The following is a 21,488-nucleotide window of genomic DNA, read 5'->3' on the forward strand; positions in this document are numbered from 1 at the left end:
TGCCGCCTGGTCCTTAGTATTGTCTTTCTAAGGAATAAGTTATGTGTCAGTCCTTTATATTGACCACACATGTATTTACACATATAAATGAGATCTCCTGTGAGACGTTTTTTTCTAAGCTACACAATTCTAACTTTTTCAACCTATCATCATATGGGAGGCCTTCCATTCCTTGTAGTAGTCTAGTTGCCCACCTTTGAACTGACTAACTTCTTAATGTCCTTTTTAATTTTTTTTATTTCATTCTGAGCATGAAAATGGCATATTTTCTGTGTGAATAAGCTCATGTGTAACTAGCATTGTTTTATATGTAAAACATTTTCCACATAGTGAACATGAAAATGGTTTCTCTCCTGTGTGAATTCTCTCATGTAAAACAAGATAATATTTTGTAGTAAAACATTTCCCACATTCTGAACATGAAAATGGCTTCTCTCCAGTGTGAAGTCTCTCATGTGAAAGAAGATTAGATTTGTTAATAAAACATTTCCCACATTCTGAACATGAAAATGGCTTCTCTCCAGTGTGAAGTCTCTCATGTGACAGAAGATTAGATTTGTTACTAAAACATTTCCCACATTCTGAACATGAAAATGGTTTCTCTCCTGTGTGAATTCTCTCATGTCTAATAAGATGACATTTCATAGTAAAACATTTCCCACATTCTGAACATGAAAATGGTTTCTCTCCTGTGTGAATTCTCTCATGTAAAACAAGATAAGATTTTGTAGTAAAACATTTCCCACATTCTGAACATGAAAATGGCTTCTCTCCAGTGTGAAGTCTCTCATGTGAAATAAGATTAGATTTGTTAATAAAACATTTCCCACATTCTGAACATGAAAATGGCTTCTCTCCAGTGTGAAGTCTCTCATGTGAAAGAAGATTAGATTTGTTAATAAAACATTTCCCACATTCTGAACATGAAAATGGTTTCTCTCCTGTGTGAATTCTCTCATGTCTAATAAGATCACATTTCATAGTAAAACGTTTCCCACATTCTGAGCATGAAAATGGCTTCTCTCCAGTGTGAAGTCTCTCATGTGAAAGAAGATTAGATTTGTTAATAAAACATTTCCCACATTCTGAACATGAAAATGGCTTCTCTCCAGTGTGAAGTCTCTCATGTAAAACAAGATAAGATTTTGTAGTAAAACTTTTCCCACATTCTGAACATGAAAATGGTTTCTCTCCTGTGTGAATTCTCTCATGTATAATAAGATTACATTTCATAGTAAATGGTTTCCCACATTTTGAACATGAAAATGGTTTCTCTCCTGTGTGAATTCTCTCATGTATAATAAGACTACATTTCATAGTAAAACGTTTCCCACATTCTGAGCATGAAAATGTCTTCTCTCCTGTGTGAATTCTCTCATGTAAAACAAGATAAGATTTTGTATTAAAACTTTTCCCACATTCTGAACATGAAAATGGTTTCTCTCCTGTGTGAATTCTCTCATGTCTAATAAGATTAAATTTCATAGTAAAACGTTTCCCACATTCTGAGCATGAAAATGTCTTCTCTCCTGTGTGAATTCTCTCATGTAAAACAAGATAAGATTTTATAGTAAAACATTTCCCACATTCTGAACATGAAAATGGTTTCTCTCCTGTGTGAATTCTCTCATGTAAAACAAGATAAGATTTTGTAGTAAAACATTTCCCACATTCTGAACATGAAAATGGCTTCTCTCCAGTGTGAAGTCTCTCATGTGAAAGAAGATTAGATTTGTTAATAAAACATTTCCCACATTCTGAACATGAAAATGGTTTCTCTCCAGTGTGGGATCTCTCATGTATAACAAGTAGTGATTTATAAGCAAAACATTTCTCACATTCTAAACATGAAAATGTATTCTTTTCAGTGTGGGATCTCTCCTCTACAACAAAATTTGATTTCTGAGCAAAGCATTTCCTATATTCTGAGCAAGAAAATGTTTTTTTCTTAGTGGGCGTGCTTTGATTTTCCACACTTCTTCTGTGACTTTTATTGTGTTTAATAGTCTGTGATGAGTGTACATCTGTGATGTTGCCATGATCTTCATATGTATCTTGTGTGATGCTACAATCTTCTGCTTTAAAATCTGGAGCTATCGGTAGTCCTTCAGAGCTGCTGGTACAGTCATCTGCCAAGAAGAAAATTGATTTATTTTTTAACAAAATAAACTTAAAAATTATATTAATCTAAATATAAAGATTCAAAATGTAAGAAAAAGTAAAAGGAAAAATCTCCATACAAATTGTAAGGTATGAAGCAATGTTCTATGAATAACTGTTTTATATGATGTGATGATAGCACAAAGAATCAATTTTACCAATTTTCATTCACGATCATTACCCAGTACAAACATCATAGAATAAAACATTTGTGACTGATCACATATTTTATGCTAGCAAAAAAATTATCATTGCGGCAGCGCATTTGATCTTTAAATAGAAAATGTTCTGCAATAATAAAAATACATGAGAGAATGAAAACAAACCATCATTGCTATATCAAAATGAAAGCTAACAAGTAGAGATGAGCGAACCTCTAGAGGCTCGAGTTCGAGTTGGTTCGTCGAACGGAGGCCGCGTTCGAGTTCGGTTCGGAGAACCGTTCGACGAACCTCTCGAACCCCATTGAAAACAATGGGAGGCAATCACAAACACATAAAAACACATTATAAATGTACACATACAGTTAATAAACATTGCAATAACACTTACCTGTCCCCGCGATCCGTCCTCCACTCTGTCTCCCGCAGCTTTTCCATCGGGAATTGCTGCGTCCTCCCGGTAATCAGCAGTGATGACAGGACCTATCATGACAACAAAATAGCCATGTGACCAGTCACGTGTCTATTATCTCATTGGCTACAGACTGGTCACATGGCTTTGACGTCATGCTAGGTCCAGTCATTGCATCGCTCCGGTACACTGTGCACGTTTGTGTATCGCCGTGTACCGGCGACATGCTCTGGCACACGGTCGACTCCCCGTTCTGCTTCCCCGTTCCGTTAGTGACCGGCTGACACAGCCGGTCAATAACGGAGATCACCGTTGCCATAACAACGCGCCTGTTAGCAGTGGCGGCACCGGGAATCAACGTGAGTGATCGGAGCACTGTTGCTATGGTAACCCGTCTGTCAGCGGTAACGTTACCGCTAACAGCCAGCAGCACTGATCACTCACGGAGTGAAGACTGCACGGGGAGCATCAGCGTCTTTCTCCCATGCTGTGCTGCTGATGGAGCAAAGCTGCATGGGCTGAAGGAGAAAGAAGACAGAAGACCATGGATAGTGGAGGGATAAGAGGGATTAACAAACATGGAGTCTCTAAGTGTGTCTGTGTATTTATTTTTATTAAAGTATTTTTTCTCTGTGTAGTATCTTTTTTTAACCCTTTATTGGAGATTCTTAATGGCTGGGTCAAACTTGCCTGACATTAAGAATCTCTGACTTAATACTAGCTAGTAAAACAAAGCTAGTATTAACTCATGATTACCCAGCAAGCCACCCGGCTCCAGGGCTGTTGGAAGAGTTGGATACAGCGCCAGATGATGGCGCTTCTATGAAACCGCTCTTTTCTGGGGTGGCTGCGGATTGCAATTCGCAGCAGAGGCGCCCAGAAACCTCGGACTAACCTGTGTTGCGGATTCCAATCCCCAGCTGCCTAGTTGTACCTGGCTGGACACAAAAATGGGGCGAAGCCCACGTCATTTGTTTTTTAATTATTTCATGAAATAAGTTAAATAATTAAAAAAAACGGGCTTCCCTATATTTTTGGTTCCCAGCCGGGTACAAATAGGCAGCTGGGGGTTGGGGGCAGCCCGTAGGTGCCTGCTGTACGTCATTTTTTTGGTGGGCAAAAAACTCCTGCATACAGTCCTGGATGGAGTATGCTGAGCCTGCAGCTGCTGTCTGCTCTCCTGCATACACTAGTGAATGGAGCATGCTGAGCCTTGTCGTTCTGCAGCTGCTGTCTGCTCTCCTCCATACAGACAGACAGCAGCTGCAGAACTACAAGGCTCAGCATACTCCATCCAGGACTGTATGCAGGAGTTTTTTGCCCCCCCCAAAAAATTATGTGGGCTTCGCCATATTTTTGTATGCTAGCCAGGTACAGCAGGCAGCTACGGGCTGTCCCCAACCCCCAGCTGCCTATTTGTACCCAGCTGGGAACCAAAAATATAGGGAAGCCCTTTTTTTTATTATTCATGAATTTCATGAAATAATTAAAAAACAAATGACGTGGACTTTGCCATATTTTTGTGTCCAGCCAGGTACAACTAGGCAGCTGGGGATTGGAATCCGCAGCACAGGTTGGCCTGAGCTTTCTGGGCCCCTCTTCTGCGAATTGCAGTGCGCAGCTGCCCCAGAAAATGGCGCTTTCATAGAAGCGACATCCTCTGGCGCTGTATCCAACTCTTCCAGCTGCCCTGGTGACGGGTGGTTCGCTGGGTAATAATGGGGTTAGGGCTAGCTGTATATTATCAACTGAAATCATTATTACCCAGCGAGCCACCGGCATCAGGGCAGCTGGAAGAGTTGGATACAGCGCCAGATGATGGCGCTTCTATGAGAGCGCCATTTTCTGGGGCGGCTGCGGACTGCAATTCGCAGCAGAGGGGCCCAGAAAGCTCGGGCTAACCTGTGCTGTGGATCCAATCCCCAGCTGTCTAGTTGTACCCGGCTGGACACAAAAATGGGCCGAAGCCTACGTCGGTTTTTTTTTTTTAATTATTTCATGAAATTCATGAAATATTTAAAAAAAGGGCTTCCCTATATTTTTAGTTCCCAGCCAGGTACAAATAGGCAGCTGGGGGTTGGGGGCAGACCGTACCTGCCTGCTGTACCTGGCTAGCATACAAAAATATGGCGAAGCTCCCGTCATTTTTTTGTAGTTTTTTGGCAAAAAAAATAAAAAATGCTTCCCTGGATTTTCCATTGCCAGTGAAGGTAACACCAAGCAGTGGGAGTTAGCAGCCAGTAGCTGCTTGGATTACCCTTAGCTAGCAATACAAAAAATGCAGTGGGAGCCCATATATATTTTTTTTAATTCTTTATTTAAATAACTAAAACCAAAAAGGGCTTCCCTGTATTTTGATTGCCTGACATGACAGTGCTGTAAAAATAAATCTTTAAAAAAAATGACGTAGCGCTCCGCGGTATTTTTGATTCTCAGCGCAGATAAAGCAGACAGCTATGGGTTGCCACCCCCATCTGCCTGGCGTTACTTTGGCTGGCAATCAAAATACAGGGAAGCCCATTCATTTTTTTTATTTAAAAAAATAGGTAAAAAAAAAGACGTTGGGTCCCCCCATTTTTTATAGCCAGCTAGGGTAAAGCAGAAGGCTGTAGCCTGAAAACCACAGCTGGCAGCTTTACCGTGGTTGGGGATCCAATGTGGAGGTCACCCCAGGCTCTTTTTTTTATAATTATTTTATAAATATTAATAATTACAAAAATAAAGTAGGGTCTCCCCCAAATTGGATCACCAGCCAAGGTAAAGCGGACATCTGTGGTCTGGTATTCTCAGGGTGGGAAGGTCCATAGTTATTGGCCCTTCACAGCCTAAAAATAGCAGGCCGCAGGCGCCCCAGAAGTGGCGCATCCACTAGATGCGCCAATCCTGGTGCTTCACCACAGCTCATCCCGTGCCCTGGTGCAGTGGCAAACGGGGTAATAAATGGGGTTGATACTAGCTGTAAGGTCACCTGACATCAAGCTCAGCAGTTGGTGATGTCATGGCGTCTATCAGATACTCGACATCACAAACTGTCAGTACTAACAAAAAAATAGATAAAAAAAATTTTATTTGAAAAAACACTCCCCAAAACATTCCCTCTTTCACCAATTTATTGTAAGGAATAAAAATAAGGGGGTCCCACAATGACTCTGGACCGTCTAGAATATGGGGGGACACGCTCAGGGAACGTATCCCCCATTTTCTAGGAGTGCAGACCCTCCATGTGAGGAGTGTGGGTGCAATGAATCTGCACCCACTCTCCCCGGGTCCATGTCGTAACTGTTGCTATCAAAGCTGCAATGCCCTGCTCATGAGGTAAGGGCAAGCCTAATCAGGAGAACTATTCTACATTTCCAAATATTGGTATTTGCTGATAATATTGCTATTCCACTTACTTTATATTGGGGATTGGATCTTGGAGATGGAATACCCCTTTAAGTCCAGTTATCCAGCTGAATGAATAATAAACAACAGAGCTCGCTATTTAGACATGTTTTCTTGTGGCGTATAACGGACTCTCATGTTTGGTAGTCGTTCAGCAGGGCAACTATAAAATCAAATACCTCCATTTGGAAATGTAGTATAGCTCTCTTGATCAACTATGTTCCTTACCTCATGAGCAGGGCATTGCAGTAGCTTACAGATGCATGGTTACCACCACTCACTGTGTCTGAACACAGGAAGCTGAGCTTACAGCCGCTCTGTGCATGCGGCAGCGTCTATTGTTAAGGAGAGGGCCACGGGGGATCAACACTGCAGAGGTACCGTGGGACACCGGGGAACACCGGTGGAGTTATAGGGGGTGAACTGGCAGGGCCTGGGGAGGAGTTTTCTGTCGCATTTGTCATGGCACATGCGACAGAAATCAGAGGAGTAGGGTGAATGCAGCCGGAGCGCTGCTGTGCGCACGTCCATCTTGGATTTCCGGGAGGGGGTCGGGGGGGCACTTTGGCGACACCAGGGGACCAGAGTGGACTGGGGAGGAGATTTATCTCCCATCTGACATGTTTGTTCATGCCAGATGGGAGATAAATAATTTTTTACCGGCGCTGTCATTTACTGTAACGTGATCATTGGTATATGGTGTATACCGGTGATCACGTGAGCGGGGATCGGAAAAACCGGCCTGAATCATGATCTCCAGGGTCTCAGCTACCCCTGAAACCCCTGAGATTTTCTGACGCTGGGAGGCGCTATTCATTTATTTCTGCCTGCTATTTATAAACGGCAGATTAGAATAAGGCTACATTCACACGACCGATTTGTTTTTGCGGTCCGCAAAAAACGGTCCGTTTTTTTCACGGGTGCATCCGTGTGGCATCCGTTTCCGTTCCGTATATGGTCCGTATGTCATCCGATTGTCATCCGTGTGCCTTCCATTTTTTTTGCATACTGCAAAAAAACTGAAGGAGGGAAAATACATAAATTTACCCAGCATCCATAGCTTCAACCTACATGAGGCGGTCACATGTTCACTCCAGTGCCATTTTCTACTGTCTTTCACAGCGTAGAGCGCTCTGGTGATTTTCTTGTGCTTGTACACTCCCTATCAGTCTTTTCTGTCATTATAATGGCAGAAAGACACATAATGTCCCACTCTCCTTCATTTTGTAATTTTGCACCCTTTGGTTCCTTTTATGTGGCCTTGTATTTACCAAAAAAAAAATAAATTTAAAGAAAAAATGACGTGCGGTTCCCCCTATTTTGATAGCCAGCTAGGGTAAAGCAGACGGCTGCAGCCTGCAGACCACAGCTGGCAGCTTCACCTTGGCTGGTAACCTAAAACTGAGGGCACCCCACGCTGTTATTTTAAATTAAATAAATAATTAAAAAAAAAAAACACATGGGGTCCCCCCAAAATTGGATCACCAGCCAAGGTAAAGCAGACAGCTGGGGTCTGATATTCTCAGACTAGGGAGGTCCATGGTTATTGGACTCTCCCCAGCCTAAAAATAGCAGGCCGCAGCCACCCCAGAAGTGGCGCATCTGGCGCAGTGGCAAACGGGGTAATATATGGGGTTAATACCAGATGTGTAATGTCACCTGGCATCAAGCCCTGGGGTTCATGAGGTCAGGCGTCTATCAGATACCCGACATCACCAACCAAGTCAGTTATAAAAAAAAAATAGACGACAAACACATTTTTATTTGAAAAAACACTCCCCAAAACATTCCCTCTTTCACCAATTTATTAGAAAGAAAAACAAATCCAGGTCTGCTGTAATCCAATAAGGCGTTCCCATGACGATCCATACCATAGTCACTGTCCCAGTCAATGAAGAACAGAATGTTCCCCATTGGCTGGGAGAGCAATGCAGTGACCTGAGCTAACATCAATAGGTCAGCCCAGGTCACTGCAGGGCATGACAAGTGCTGCTGTCAGCAAGGTACATTACCTGCGGTGACGATCTCCTGCACTGCTGACAGCAGAGCTGTCACTGACGTCAATGACCGCCGACTTCACAGCCAAGTATCGCGGGAGCCTGTGACGTCACCACTAGTCACAGTCTTGGCTCCGCAGCTAGAGGAAACATGAAGCGGCGGCCATGGAGAACAGTGACAGCGCTGAGGTCGGGAGGGCAGGACTTCATCACCACAGGTAAGCCGAGCGGGGTAATGTATGCGGAGTGCGAGGTGGGTGGAGCTAAGCGGGGTAATGTGTGCGGAGTACAAGGTGGGTGGAGCCAAGCGGGGCCATGTGTGTGGAGTGCGAGGTGGGTGGCGCTAAGCAAGGTAATTTGTGTGGAGTGCGAGGTGGGTGGAGCTAAGCGGGGTAATGTGTGCGGAGTGCGAGGTGGGTGGAGCCAAGCGGGGTAATGTGTGCGGAGTGCGAGTTGGGTGGAGCTAAGCGGGGTAATGTGTGCGGAGTGCGAGGTGGGTGGAGCTAAGCGGGGTAATGTGTGCGGGTGCGAGGTGGGTGGAGCTGAGCAGGACCATGTGTGCGGGTGCGAGGTGGGTGGAGCTGAGCGGAGCAAAGTGTGCGGGTGCGAGGTGGGTGGAGCCTAGCGGGGTAATGTGTGCGGGTGCGAGGTGGGTGGAGCTGAGCGGGGCCATGTGTGCGGGTGCGAGGTGGGTGGAGCCTAGCGGAGTAATGTGTGCGGGAGCGAGGTGGGTGGAGCTGAGCGGGGCCATGTGTGCGGGTGTGAGGTGGGTGGAGCCTAGTGGGGTAATGTGTGCGGATGCGAGGTGGGTGGAGCTGAGCGGGGCCATGTGTGCAGGTGCGAGGTGGGTGGAGCTGAGCGGGGCCATGTGTGCGGGTGCGAGGTGGGTGGAGCTGAGGGGGCCATGTGTGCGGGTGCGAGGTGGGTGGAGGCTAGCGGGGTAATGTGTGCGGGTGCGAGGTGGGTGGAGCTGAGCGGGGCCATATGTGCGGGTGCGAGGTGGGTGGAGCCTAGCGGGGCCATGTGTGCAGGTGCGAGGTGGGTGGAGCTGAGCAGGGCCATGTGTGCGGGTGCGAGGTGGGTGGAGCTGAGCGGGACAATATGTGCGGGTGCAAGGTGGGTGGAGCCGAGTGGGGCCATGTGGCGCTGAGGACGTCAGTGCCGGGGACTGCATGGCTGGGGACAGGTCAGTGTGAGTGTGTGTGTAGATGGCGAGTGCAGGAGGGGGCAGAGCCGAGCGGGGAAGTGTCGGCTCCCTGCTCACGTAACCAGGGTAAATATCGGGTTGCTAAGCAAAGCTCTTTGCTTGGATACCCGATATTTACATTGGTTACCAGCTTACCGCAGGCTGCCAGCGATGGCTCCCTGCACACTGTAGCTGTAAATGCCACGCTTTTGCAGAGCAAACCGCTCTCGAGCCTAACTCGAACTGTCGAGCTTTTAGCAAAAAGCTCGAGTTCGATCTTGAACACCCCCCAAAATCACTCGAACATGAAATTGGCGAACCTCGAATATCGCTCATCTCTACTAACAAGCCCGGATCAAGTTCCTATATCATCAATGTAATGCCCTTACCAGCGTCCCCGCACTGTCCTGTCACCCTCCTTTGTCAGGGATGCCGACGCTCTCACCTTCAGCAGTGGATGCTCCATCCCCAGTCCCTGCCACCGTGACCTGGGCTCTGCGCATGCCATACAGGCCTCCTGTGAGTGCTCTTAGGGCGCCTTAAGGGAGGTGACTGGGCAGTGAGGTTTATACGTTGCTAGTTCTCAGTACCTGACATTTCTACTTCTGCATCGTACCATGTCGGCAAAGTCTGCTATATCGGGCGCTACTGCATCGTACCCCATCAGCCATGTCTGCTATATCAGACGCTGCTGCATCGTATCTTATCGGCCATGCCTGCCGCATCAGCCATCCGGCTGCTGGTACCATATCAGTGACTATCCGTGTCTACACCAATGATGCCAGCTACCACAATACCATTCTTCCCGAGTGGGACCTGGTTACCAACTGCAGTGCAACACCCTCACCTTTAGAGGGTCTGGTGAAAACATGGTAAGAAACCATAGTCAAGCCCCTCTAGGTTTCCTGTGTGCTGTGGCACAGTGGGTTCTCTCCATGTTCCCACCAGCGAGCATTACAATCAATCAGTTATATTCTTCCTATGTCGCTCGCTTTCAATCTTTAGGAAAAGTAGAAGGTTGTAGCAGTCATCTCTCTCTGAGCAGTGACTGTTACAGATCCCTACACTGCCTCAATGACTGTTACAGCTAACTGCACCGCCGCTATGACAAGAAGTGAGTAGCTACAGGGAAAATATAACTTCATTTTCTCCCTTTAGCAGCTCGTCCAGTAAAACAGACTAGCGTAAGTTAAATGTTATTTTCAGATTACCACTATATCTGCAGGAATAGAGTTTTTGTACCTGACAGTGCTGGACACGCTCACATTGTACTCATGTGCCGCCTCGTGCCAGCAGCCAGCGCTGCTCGAGTCCGGACCTTCAGGAGTGGTGGCTCGAGGATCTCCGGACCTGGGGGTCTCGCGAACACACCGAATGAAAAGGGGGTGAGGACGTATATGTATGTATTGTGTTTGTGACGCCACCCACGGTGTGTGGTAAGGTGGGACACCACCGCTGCTGTTGTGGGGCACCCGGGGGAGATGTTGTGCAGCAAGCTGTTAACCCCTCCGTGGGCAGGGGTGGTGGCCCCGGGACCCGGTGGCTCCAATGCAGGGGGACATGACGACCGCAGGGGGTGTTGGTGTACTCACTGTTGGAAACAAAGACACAAGTCTCTGGTAAACCAAGGTGATGGTGGCCGGTGCCACGGCCGGCTGTATTCAGGGTCCCCCACCTGGCTGGTGGTCTCTATCATTTTCCTGCAGTGTTTACTTAGAAAAGACTTCCCAGTATAAAACGTAGGAGTCCGCTCCCGGCTGGATGTGGCCTAAAGAGCCATACCTGCAGACGCTGGCCCGTGGGATCCATGGGCCCTGGCGGTGACCTCTTATCCTGAATCGGTGGGTTGTTGTCTTCTATGAGGGACTTTGGGTGGGACAGAACCTCTAGTCCTGGCCTCAATCGGTTAATTAACCAGCTCCAGTCGATTCTGGTTTCTGGCTTCAGGGTCCGAGTACCCCCCTTTGTGCTACGGTTTCCAGGTCGGTTCCCCGTGTTGGTACCGGCGGGCTACAACATTGGCCCGGTCCAGCTCGGTTCCACCGAGCCGTCTTCCCGTCTCCTGCTGACGGAGACCACCGTCTCCCTCCTAGCCAGTGGCACCAGGGCTCCAACCCTGGTACTGTTCAACTTGAACTCTCACTCCTGCTGGGAATACACCTAGCCTCAGCTCCTCTCAACTTGAACTTCAACACTTTACTATCTACTTTCCCGCCCTGGGCTGTCTAAACCTTTGGGTGGGTGTGCATCAACCGCCTGGCCACGCCCACTGGTGTGTCTATCTATCCCTAAGGGAGTGACTAGGGTTTAATGGTTGGCTGAATGTTTCCTAAGTGTGGGAAGATGTTATGCAGGGGCCTATTTGTGACTACGTGGATTCTCCAGGGCGTCACACTCATACCTATGTAAATGCTCAGGAGTCAGTGCTATTATGTGGTTTTTGTCTCACACGCTCCCTGACAGCTACAGTGCTGGCCAAAAGTATTGGCACCACTGCAATTCTGTCAGAAAATACTCAGTTTTTTCTTGAAAATGATTGCAATCACACATTCTTTGGTATTATTATCTTCATTTAATTTGTCTTCAATGAAAAAAAATAAAAATATTTGTCATAAATCCAAATTGGATATAATTCCACACCAAACATAAAAAAGGGGGTGGACAAAAGTATTGGCACTGTTTGAAAAATCATGTGATGCTTCTCTAATTTGTGTAATTAACAGCACCTGTAACTTACCTGTGGCACCTAACAGATGTTGGCAATAACTAAATCACACTTGCAGCCAGTTGACATGGATTAAAGTTGACTCAACCTCTGTCCTGTGTCCTTGTGTGTACCACATTGAGCATGGAGAAAAGAAAGAAGACCAAAGAACTGTCTGAGGACTTGAGAATCCAAATTGTGAGGAAGCATGAACAATCTCAAGGCTACAAGTCCATCTCCAAAGACCTGAAAGTTCCTGTGTCTACGGTGCGCAGTGTCATCAAGAAGTGTAAAGCCCATGGCACTGTGGCTAACTTCCCTAGAAGTGGAAGGAAAAGAAAAATTGACGAGAGATTTCAACGCAAGATTGTGCAGATGGTGGATAAAGAACCTCGACTAACATCCAAACAAGTTCAAGCTGTCCTGCAGTCCGCAGGTACAACAGGGTCAACCCGTACTATCCGTCGGCATCTGAATGAAAAGGGACTATATGGTAGGATACCCAGGAAGACCCAGCTTTGCAGTGCAAAACCCAAATGGCAAAAACAATTGACATGTTGCTTCTTTGAAAAGCTGAGTTTTTGACCAAAGTTCTGCCTCAAAAAGGCAGCATTTTGAACAACATAGTGTGAACAAGAAACCCAAATTCCCATAGACTTTGCTTGAATAGAAGAACACATCCATTTTGGCATTAAACAGCGCAGAAGAAAAAGCAGCAAAAAAGCAGGTAAAAAGCAACGTGCACACATACCCTAATTGTATTGACTGGAGGAATAAAGCCGCCTAATCACTTATACCGCTGGGTATACGGCGTAAAAAAATAAATAAAGCCTCCAGAAGCACAAGCTGGGCACAATGTACAGGCACTACAATGTATGGGGCACTACAAGGACTTATTTGAAATTTTCAATTCTGCAACATTCATTGTGTTTGATAAACATGGTTGTTTTTCCAGAGACTAAATCGTCCCAGAGAGGTGTAATATCCAAAAATTATTCACTTGAGGGGGTTTCTTATGTTCTGACACTTAGGGGCTCTGCAAATGAAGTCCGCAAACTGTTGGGGATAAGAATTGAGTAACCAAAAATACTTGACTCAGCCATTTCATAGACTCAGGTACCGTATATACTGGCGTATAAGACGACTTTTTACCCCCTTAAAATAATGGCTACAGTGGGGGGTCGTCTTATACGCCGGATATATACGGGGGGGGGGGGGGTAGTATGTACACTGCAGCGTCCAGGGGAGGTGGGGGCAGCAGCTCTGGAGCACAGGGGAACGCTGCGGGCTGCATCCTTTGATCTCCTGCACCCGCTCATATAATATGCACAGCTGCTGTCCATCTCCAATGGTGCTGAAATCGCACGCAGTGAGGGACTGGGGCAGCGGTGCATATTCTATGAGCCTGCGTCCCAGTGTGATCGCACATGTCCCCCCTGTGTTAGATTTGGCCCCCAGGCTGCTGCTCATTCTAAAATAAAAAAGCTTTACTTACCCCTGCAGCGTTTCTCCCCGTGTCCCTGCTTCCATTGTGATCAGGCAGAGAGCTCAGGCTGCTGTGCCGATCACATGACCGCACTGACAACCAGGAAGTGGAAAAACAGAAGCACGGAGCCAGACAGGAGGGAGCTCAGCGCTGGAGGAGGTAAGGAAAGAGGGGTTTATTTTACTTTGGGCAGCACTATGGGGGCGATATCTAACACAGGGGGACTTGTGCGATCTATATAGGGGCCATGGGCAGCACTATGGGGGCGATATATAACACAGGGGGACTTGTGCGATCTATATAGGGGCCATGGGCAGCACTATGGGGGCGATATCTAACACAGGGGGACTTGTGCGATCTATATAGGGGCCATGGGCAGCACCATGGGGGCGATATCTGACACAGGGGGACTTGTGCGATCTATATAGGGGCCATGGGCAGCACTATGGGGGCGATATCTGACACAGGGGGACTTGTGCGATCTATATAGGGGCCATGGGCAGCACTATGGGGGAGATATCTAACACAGGGGGACTTGTGCCCATTATGGGCCCCGGTGAGCTGCTTCTAACCCCCCAGATGTATGCCCTGCCAATCCCCCCCCCGCCGATGCCGCGGGTGCAGGCCCCACAGAGCAGCAGAGTTGTGTGTATTTGTCTGTATGTAGCAGAGTTGTATGTGTTTGTCTGTATGTAGCAGAGTTGTATGTGTTTGTCTGTATGTAGCAGAGTTGTATGTGTTTGTCTGTATGTAGCAGAGTTGTATGTGTTTGTCTGTATGTAGCAGAGTTGTATGTGTTTGTCTGTATGTAGCAGAGTTGTATGTGTTTGTCTGTTTGTAGCAGAGTTGTGTGTGTTTGTCTGTATGTAGCAGAGTTGTATGTGTTTGTCTGTATGTAGCAGAGTTGTATGTGTTTGTCTGTATGTAGCAGAGTTGTGTGTGTTTGTCTGCATGTAGCAGAGTTGTATGTGTTTGTCTGCATGTAGCAGAGTTGTATGTGTTTGTCTGTATGTAGCAGAGTTGTATGTGTTTGTCTGTATGTAGCAGAGTTGTATGTGTTTGTCTGTATGTAGCAGAGTTGTATGTGTTTGTCTGTATGTAGCAGAGTTGTGTGTGTTTGTCTGTATGTAGCAGAGTTGTGTGTGTTTGTCTGTATGTAGCAGAGTTGTATGTGTTTGTCTGTATGTAGCAGAGTTGTGTGTGTTTGTCTGTTTGTAGCAGAGTTGTGTGTGTTTGTCTGTTTGTAGCAGAGTTGTGTGTGTTTGTCTGTTTGTAGCAGAGTTGTGTGTGTCTGTTTGTAGCAGAGTGTAGTACCATTGTTTCAGTCCAGTTGTGGCTTTATACAGCAGGGAGGAGCATTCCTTGCTGTACTAAGTGAACATTGGAGCGATTGATCTGTCAATGGCCCTTTAAAAACATATTGTACGGCTCTCGCGGAATTAAAATTAACATGTTGCAATCAAAGCAGACTTTTTTTCATTTGGGAGCGGGGTAGTCTTATACAGTGAGTATATCCCAAATTCTATATTTTTAGGGCAGAAGTTGGGGGTCGTCTTATACGCCCAGTCGTCTTATACGCCGGCATATACGGTATATACCGTGTTTTTTACCAAAAATAAGACACTGTCTTATATTTTTTTTGCCCCCCAAAAAAGCACTGGGGCTTATTTTTGGATGAGGTCTTATTCTTGGAGAAACATGGTTGGGGGTAAGTTTACCCCCCAAAAAACAGACCCCCCACTTCCCAGGAGACTCATACTCACCAGACCAGGACGTCTGCGTGGTTCCAAGGTCCTCCTGTGATGTCCAGTCAGTGCTGCACGCCGTCCTACCCTGCTGCTAGCTGACACGCTGACACACACACACACACACACAGCAGATCACACACACAGCAGATCGCAGATATACACAGCAGATCACACACATCAGATCGCAGGCACACACAGCAGATCACAGATACACACATCCGATCACTGATACACACATCCGATCGCAGATATACACAGCCGATCACAGATACACATAGCCGATCGCAGGCACACACAGCCGATCACAGATACACACAGCCGATCACAGATACACACAGCCGATCGCAGGCACACACACGCAGCAGATCACAGATACACACAGCGGATCACAGATACACACAGCCGATCACAGATACACACAGCCGATTGCAGGCACACACAGCCGATCACAGATACACACAGCGGATCACAGATACACACAGCCGATCACAGATACACACAGCGGATCATAGATACACACAGCCGATCGCAGGCACGCACACACAGCAGATCGCAGATACACACAGCAGATCGCAGATACACACAGCCGATCACAGATACACACAGCCGATCACAGATACACACAGCCGATCACAGATACACACAGCCGATCGCAGGCAGACACACACACAGCAGATCGCAGATACACACACATACCTCCCAACCGTCCCGGATTCTGCGGGACTTGCACGATTTATCAGGGCTGTCCCGCACTCCCGCGGCTCACAGCTGATGTCCCGGCTCCTCCCCTCAGTGAAGTGAATAAATTAAATTAAATTATCATCGGATTTTCAGGGCGGCCGGGACTTGAACTCGTGGGACTGTGAGTTCATTGTTTCAAAGGCAGCAGCTCTAACCACTGAGCTACTGCCTCTATTGAAAGCAATAGGAAGATTTTGTTATCTTGACCTCTATACTGCAGGTGAGACACCAGAAGCAGGTTATTCAGCTGCAAAGATGGATGGAGGGATGGATGGAGGGATGAATGGAGGGATAGAGGGAGGGATGGAGAGAGGGATGAATGGAGGGATAGAGGGAGGAATGAATAGAGGGATAGAGGCAGGGATGGATGGATGATAGAGGGATGAATGGAGGGATAGAGGGATGAAAGGAGGGATAGAGGGAGGGATGGATGGATGATAGAGGGATGAATGGAGGGATGAATGGAGGGATAGAGGGAGGGAGGGATGGATGCATGGATGATAGAGGGATGAATAGAGGGATGGATGGATGGATGGATGATAGAGGGATGAATGGAGGGATAGAGGGAGGGAGGGATGAATGGAGGGATAGAGGGAGGGATGAATGGAGGGATAGAGGCAGGGATGGATGGATGATAGAGGGATGAATGGAGGGATAGAGGGATGAAAGGAGGGATAGAGGGAGGGATGGATGGATGATAGAGGGATGAATGGAGAGATAGAGGGATGGATGATAGAGGGATGAATGGAGGGATGAATGGAGGGATAGAAGGAGGGATGAATGGAGGGATAGAGGGATGAAAGGAGGGATAGAGGGAGGGATGGATGGATGATAGAGGGATGAATGGAGGGATGAATGGAGGGATAGAGGGAGGGATGGATGGATGAATGATAGAGGGATGAATGGAGGGATAGAGGGAGGGATGGATGGATGATAGAGGGATGAATGGAAGGATAGGGGGAGGGATGAATGGAGGGATAGAGGCAGGGATGAATGGATGATAGAGGGATGAATGGAGGGATAGAGGGATGGATGGATGGATGGATGATAGAGGGATGAATGGAGGGATAGAGGGAGGGATAGAGGGAGGGATGGATGGATGATAGAGGGATGAATGGAAGGATAGAGGGAGGGATGAATGGAGGGATAGAGGCAGGGATGGATGGATGATAGAGGGATGAATGGAGGGATAGAGGGATGGATGGATGGATGATAGAGGGATGAATGGAGGGATAGAGGGAGGGATGGATGGATGATAGAGGGATGAATGGAGGGATAGAGGGAGGGATGAATGGAGGGATAGAGGGAGGGATGGATGGATGATAGCGGGATGAATGGAGGGATGAATGGAGGGATAGAGGGATGGATGGATGAATGGAGGGATGAATGGAGGGATAGAGGGAGGGATAGAGGGATGAATGGAGGGATGAATGGAGGGATAGAGGGAGGGATAGAGGGAGGGATGGATGATAGTTTGATGGATGGATGATAGAGGGATGGATGATAGAGGGATATATAGATACACGACAGATAATAGATAGATAGATAGAATCATAGAGCAATAGAATCATAGATAGAGGGATAGAGATAAATAGATAGATAGATAGAGGGATAGAGATAGATAGATAAATACTGTATCTCAATGTTGGTGAAAGAGTCAGATTCATTTGTTCCCATAAAACTACTATAAAGAAATGAGGAAAAAAATACAAATACAATTTTTTATTTTTTTTTTATCTTCACCACCTTGGATTCAAACTAGCAACGTTCAAAACATGTCTCCAGCAACCTCCTGGCTTTCCTACCGTGTTTCCCCGAAAGTAAGACAGTGTCTTACTTTCTTTTTACCCCCAAAAGTGGCACTATGTCTTACTTTCGGGGTATGTCTTATATTGGAAAAAATCCCACAGCAATCGCAGCAAGTCTCCATGCAATGTACCGTATGGGGACTTGCCGCGATTGCGCCCTAAGTGTACCGCAAGCTAAGGAAACTTAACCACCAGCGGCTGCACATGAGGGCACTGAGGCTGTGTGATTTTGTATGTTGTCCATGGTCCTGATAGACCACGGACAACATTACTGCAACATCTCCGCCGGCATGTTAAGGCGCTCAGCTGAGCGCTTTGCCGGCGGCATGTCAGGGTGCTCAGGTGAGCGCTCCGCCGCCGGCATGTTAAGGCGCTCAGCTGAGCGCTTTGCCGGCGGCATGTCAGGGTGCTCAGGTGAGCGCTCCGCCGCCGGCATGTTAAGGCGCTCAGCTGAGCGCTTTGCCGGCGGCATGTCAGGGTGCTCAGGTGAGCGCTCCGCCGCCGGCATGTTAAGGCGCTCAGCTGAGCGCTTTGCCGGCGGCATGTCAGGGTGCTCAGGTGAGCGCTCGGCCGCCGGCATGTTAAGGCGCTCAGCTGAGCGCTTTGCCGGCGGCATGTCAGGGTGTTCAGGTGAGCGCTCCGCCGCCGGCATGTTAAGGCGCTCAGCTGAGCGCTTTGCCGGCGGCATGTCAGGGTGCTCAGGTGAGCGCTCCGCCGCCGGCATGTTAAGGCGCTCAGCTGAGCGCTTTGCCGGCGGCATGTCAGGGTGCTCAGGTGAGCGCTCCGCCGCCGGCATGTTAAGGCGCTCAGCTGAGCGCTTTGCCGGCGGCATGTCAGGGTGCTCAGGTGAGCGCTCGGCCGCCGGCATGTTAAGGCGCTCAGCTGAGCGCTTTGCCGGCGGCATGTCAGGGTGTTCAGGTGAGCGCTCCGCCGCCGGCATGTTAAGGCGCTCAGCTGAGCGCTTTGCCGGCGGCATGTCAGGGTGCTCAGCTGAGCGCTCCGCCGCCGGCATGTTAAGGCGCTCAGCTGAGCGCTTTGCCGGCGGCATGTCAGGGTGTTCAGGTGAGCGCTCCGCCGCTGTAACTGTACTGTAAAGAGGAAAATAAATAAATAAATAAATTTTTACTACGTCTTACTTTCGGGGTACGTCTTACATTAGCCGACCCCCCCAAAACCCCCACTACGTCTTACTATCGGGGGTGTCTTACTATCGGGGAAACACGGTAGCTGCTCTAGCTGTTGAGCCACTAGGATTGATGATGTCAGAGGGAGGATTTCACATAAATGAACCTACAATGCAGCCTCTTACACAGCAGATTACACAGGACACATCTCCATTGTACAGAGCAGCATCTCTATGTCCTGTATTCTAGAGGGAGAGGAAAAGAGGATTTTTTTTTCTTCTAATACAGTTACTAAAAATAATAAAAAAAAATAGAATAATGTAATTTTATTACACTCTTTTATAAAATAATAAACATCACAAATCAGCAAATAACAAGGACATATTTGGTGTCCCTGTAATCGTAATGACCTGAACAACACAGCGATCAGATTATTTATGGGGATCGGTAAATGGTGGGAAAAAAAGGCGCAATTTATTATTTTTCTTTATTAAAACCCATAAAAAATGTAATAAAAATTGATCACTGAGGCCGTGTTCACACATAGCGTAAATGCTGCATTTTTTCTGCAGGTGTCCGCGCCACGAGTGCAATAACAATGTTCTCTGATTATTGCGTGTCTGCGGTATTTTTTATACATTGTCCCCCTTATTTGATACATGTTTGTTGCTGATGTGAATCCTGAAGCTTATAAAGAAAGAAACACCAAATCCGCACAGTTCAGCGGCGTCTTTCCACGCACCAGGAGCGGAGATTTCAGGACGTCTCATCCACTTTGCTTGGACAATTAGTCCGTGTTCACATGTAGTGTAAATGCTGCATTTTTTTCTGCTGTTTCTTTGCACATTTATTCTGCTGTGTTTAATTATCCAAGTAAAGTGGATGTGATTCCATGAAAAGACGCTGCTGAATTCTGCGGTTTTCGGGGGGAGGGGGGGGGGTTTCTCTGGAGGTTTCTATGTGGAGCTTAAAAAAATGCAGGAAAAAGCTTCTCTGTACATAAAAACACTTAAAAACGCAGATTCACATCTGAACCAAAAACGCATTAAATAATGGAGAAAAGGCAGAAAAAATGCAGCAAAAATGGAAAAAACGGAGAAGATTGTTATTGTGTAGTTTGGTGCAGACAGAAACAAAAAGAAACAGAATTTATGCAACGTGTGAACACGGATTGATAGGCACAAATAAGCAACATGTCATATAGTGACACAGAAATATAAAAAAATTCTGACTGCTATAAATATGAATGAACAGCCCGGGGCATCTGCTGAATGACCCTTACTGCTAAATGGGTGTGGCTAGGGGTGTGGCTAGGGGCGTGGTCAAAATTTGCCGCGGTGCGCTGCGCGCGCCACATACTTTGTCCCTCTTTCCTTTCCTCAAAAGTTGGGAGGTATGCACACAGCCTATCGCAGGCACACACAGCCATCACAGATACACACATCCGATCGCAGGCACACACAGCCGATCACAAATACACACAGCAGATCGCAGGCACACACAGCCGATCACAGATACACACAGGAGATCGCAGGCACATACAGAAGATCACAGATACATACATCCGATCACAGATACACACATCTGATCGCAGGCACACACACACAGCAGATCGCAGCTATACACAGCAGATCACACACAGCAGATCGCTGGCACTCACAGCCATCACAGATACACACATCCGATCGCAGGCACACACAGCCGATCACAGATACACACATCCAATCGCAGGCATACACAGCCGATCACAGATACACGCAGCAGATCGCAGGCACACACAGCCGATCACAGATACAAGCAGCAGATCGCAGGCACACACAGCCGATCACAGATACACACATCCAATCGCAGGCACACACAGCCGATCACAGATACACACATCCAATCGCAGGCACACACAGCCGATCACAGATACACACATCTGATCGCAGGCACACACAGCCGATCACAGATACACGCAGCAGATCGCAGGCACACACAGCCGATCACAGATACACACATCCAATCGCAGGCACACACAGCCGATCACAGATACAGCTGATCACAGATACACACATCCGATCACAGGCACACACAGCCGATCACAGATACACACAGCAGATCGCAGGCACACACAGCTGATCACAGATACACACAGCCGATCACAGATACACACATCCGATCACAGGCACACACAGCTGATCACAGATACACACAGCTGAACGCAGACACACACAGCCGATCGCAGACACACACACAGCCGATTGCAGACACACACAGCAGATCACACACACACACACAGCCGATTGCAGACACACACACACACATCACATCACATCCAGCACTTACGGCAGCAGGGAATGAAGCAAGTCACGTGTCCCGCCGCAGATCCTGTTCGTCGCGCTGCACCACACTGCCTCTCAAGATTCTCCCGGTGAGAAGAGATCAGTGTCACTGGATGAGGTGAGTGTGTATGCGATCCGATGTGTGTGTGATCCGATGTTTGTGTGTGTGTGTGATTTGATGTTTGCGTGTGATCCGATGTTTGTGTGTGCGATCTGATTATGTGTGCGATCTGACTGTGTGTGCGATCTGGTG

At 47.4% G+C, this 21,488-nt stretch overlaps 1 protein-coding gene across 6 annotated transcripts in view; it reads right to left on the reverse strand.

Annotated features, from left to right (window-relative positions):
- The window catches only part of LOC142245448 (uncharacterized), a 138,772-nt gene that overhangs the window by 58,924 nt on the left and 58,360 nt on the right, over positions 1-21,488 (reverse strand). For 5 of the 6 annotated variants that reach the window (XM_075318161.1, XM_075318157.1, XM_075318159.1 and 2 more), the window contains exon 3: positions 1-2,129. This exon is cut by the window's left edge and continues 380 nt beyond it. In XM_075318161.1, coding sequence (XP_075174276.1) covers positions 241-2,129 — 1,889 coding nt within the window. In that variant the 3' untranslated portion in view covers positions 1-240. The remainder of the gene's footprint in view (positions 2,130-21,488) is intronic. The other variant, XM_075318163.1, reaches the window with a different exon arrangement.

The sequence above is a fragment of the Anomaloglossus baeobatrachus genome, chromosome 7, assembly GCF_048569485.1.
Source record: "Anomaloglossus baeobatrachus isolate aAnoBae1 chromosome 7, aAnoBae1.hap1, whole genome shotgun sequence".
NCBI lineage: Eukaryota > Metazoa > Chordata > Amphibia > Anura > Aromobatidae > Anomaloglossus > Anomaloglossus baeobatrachus.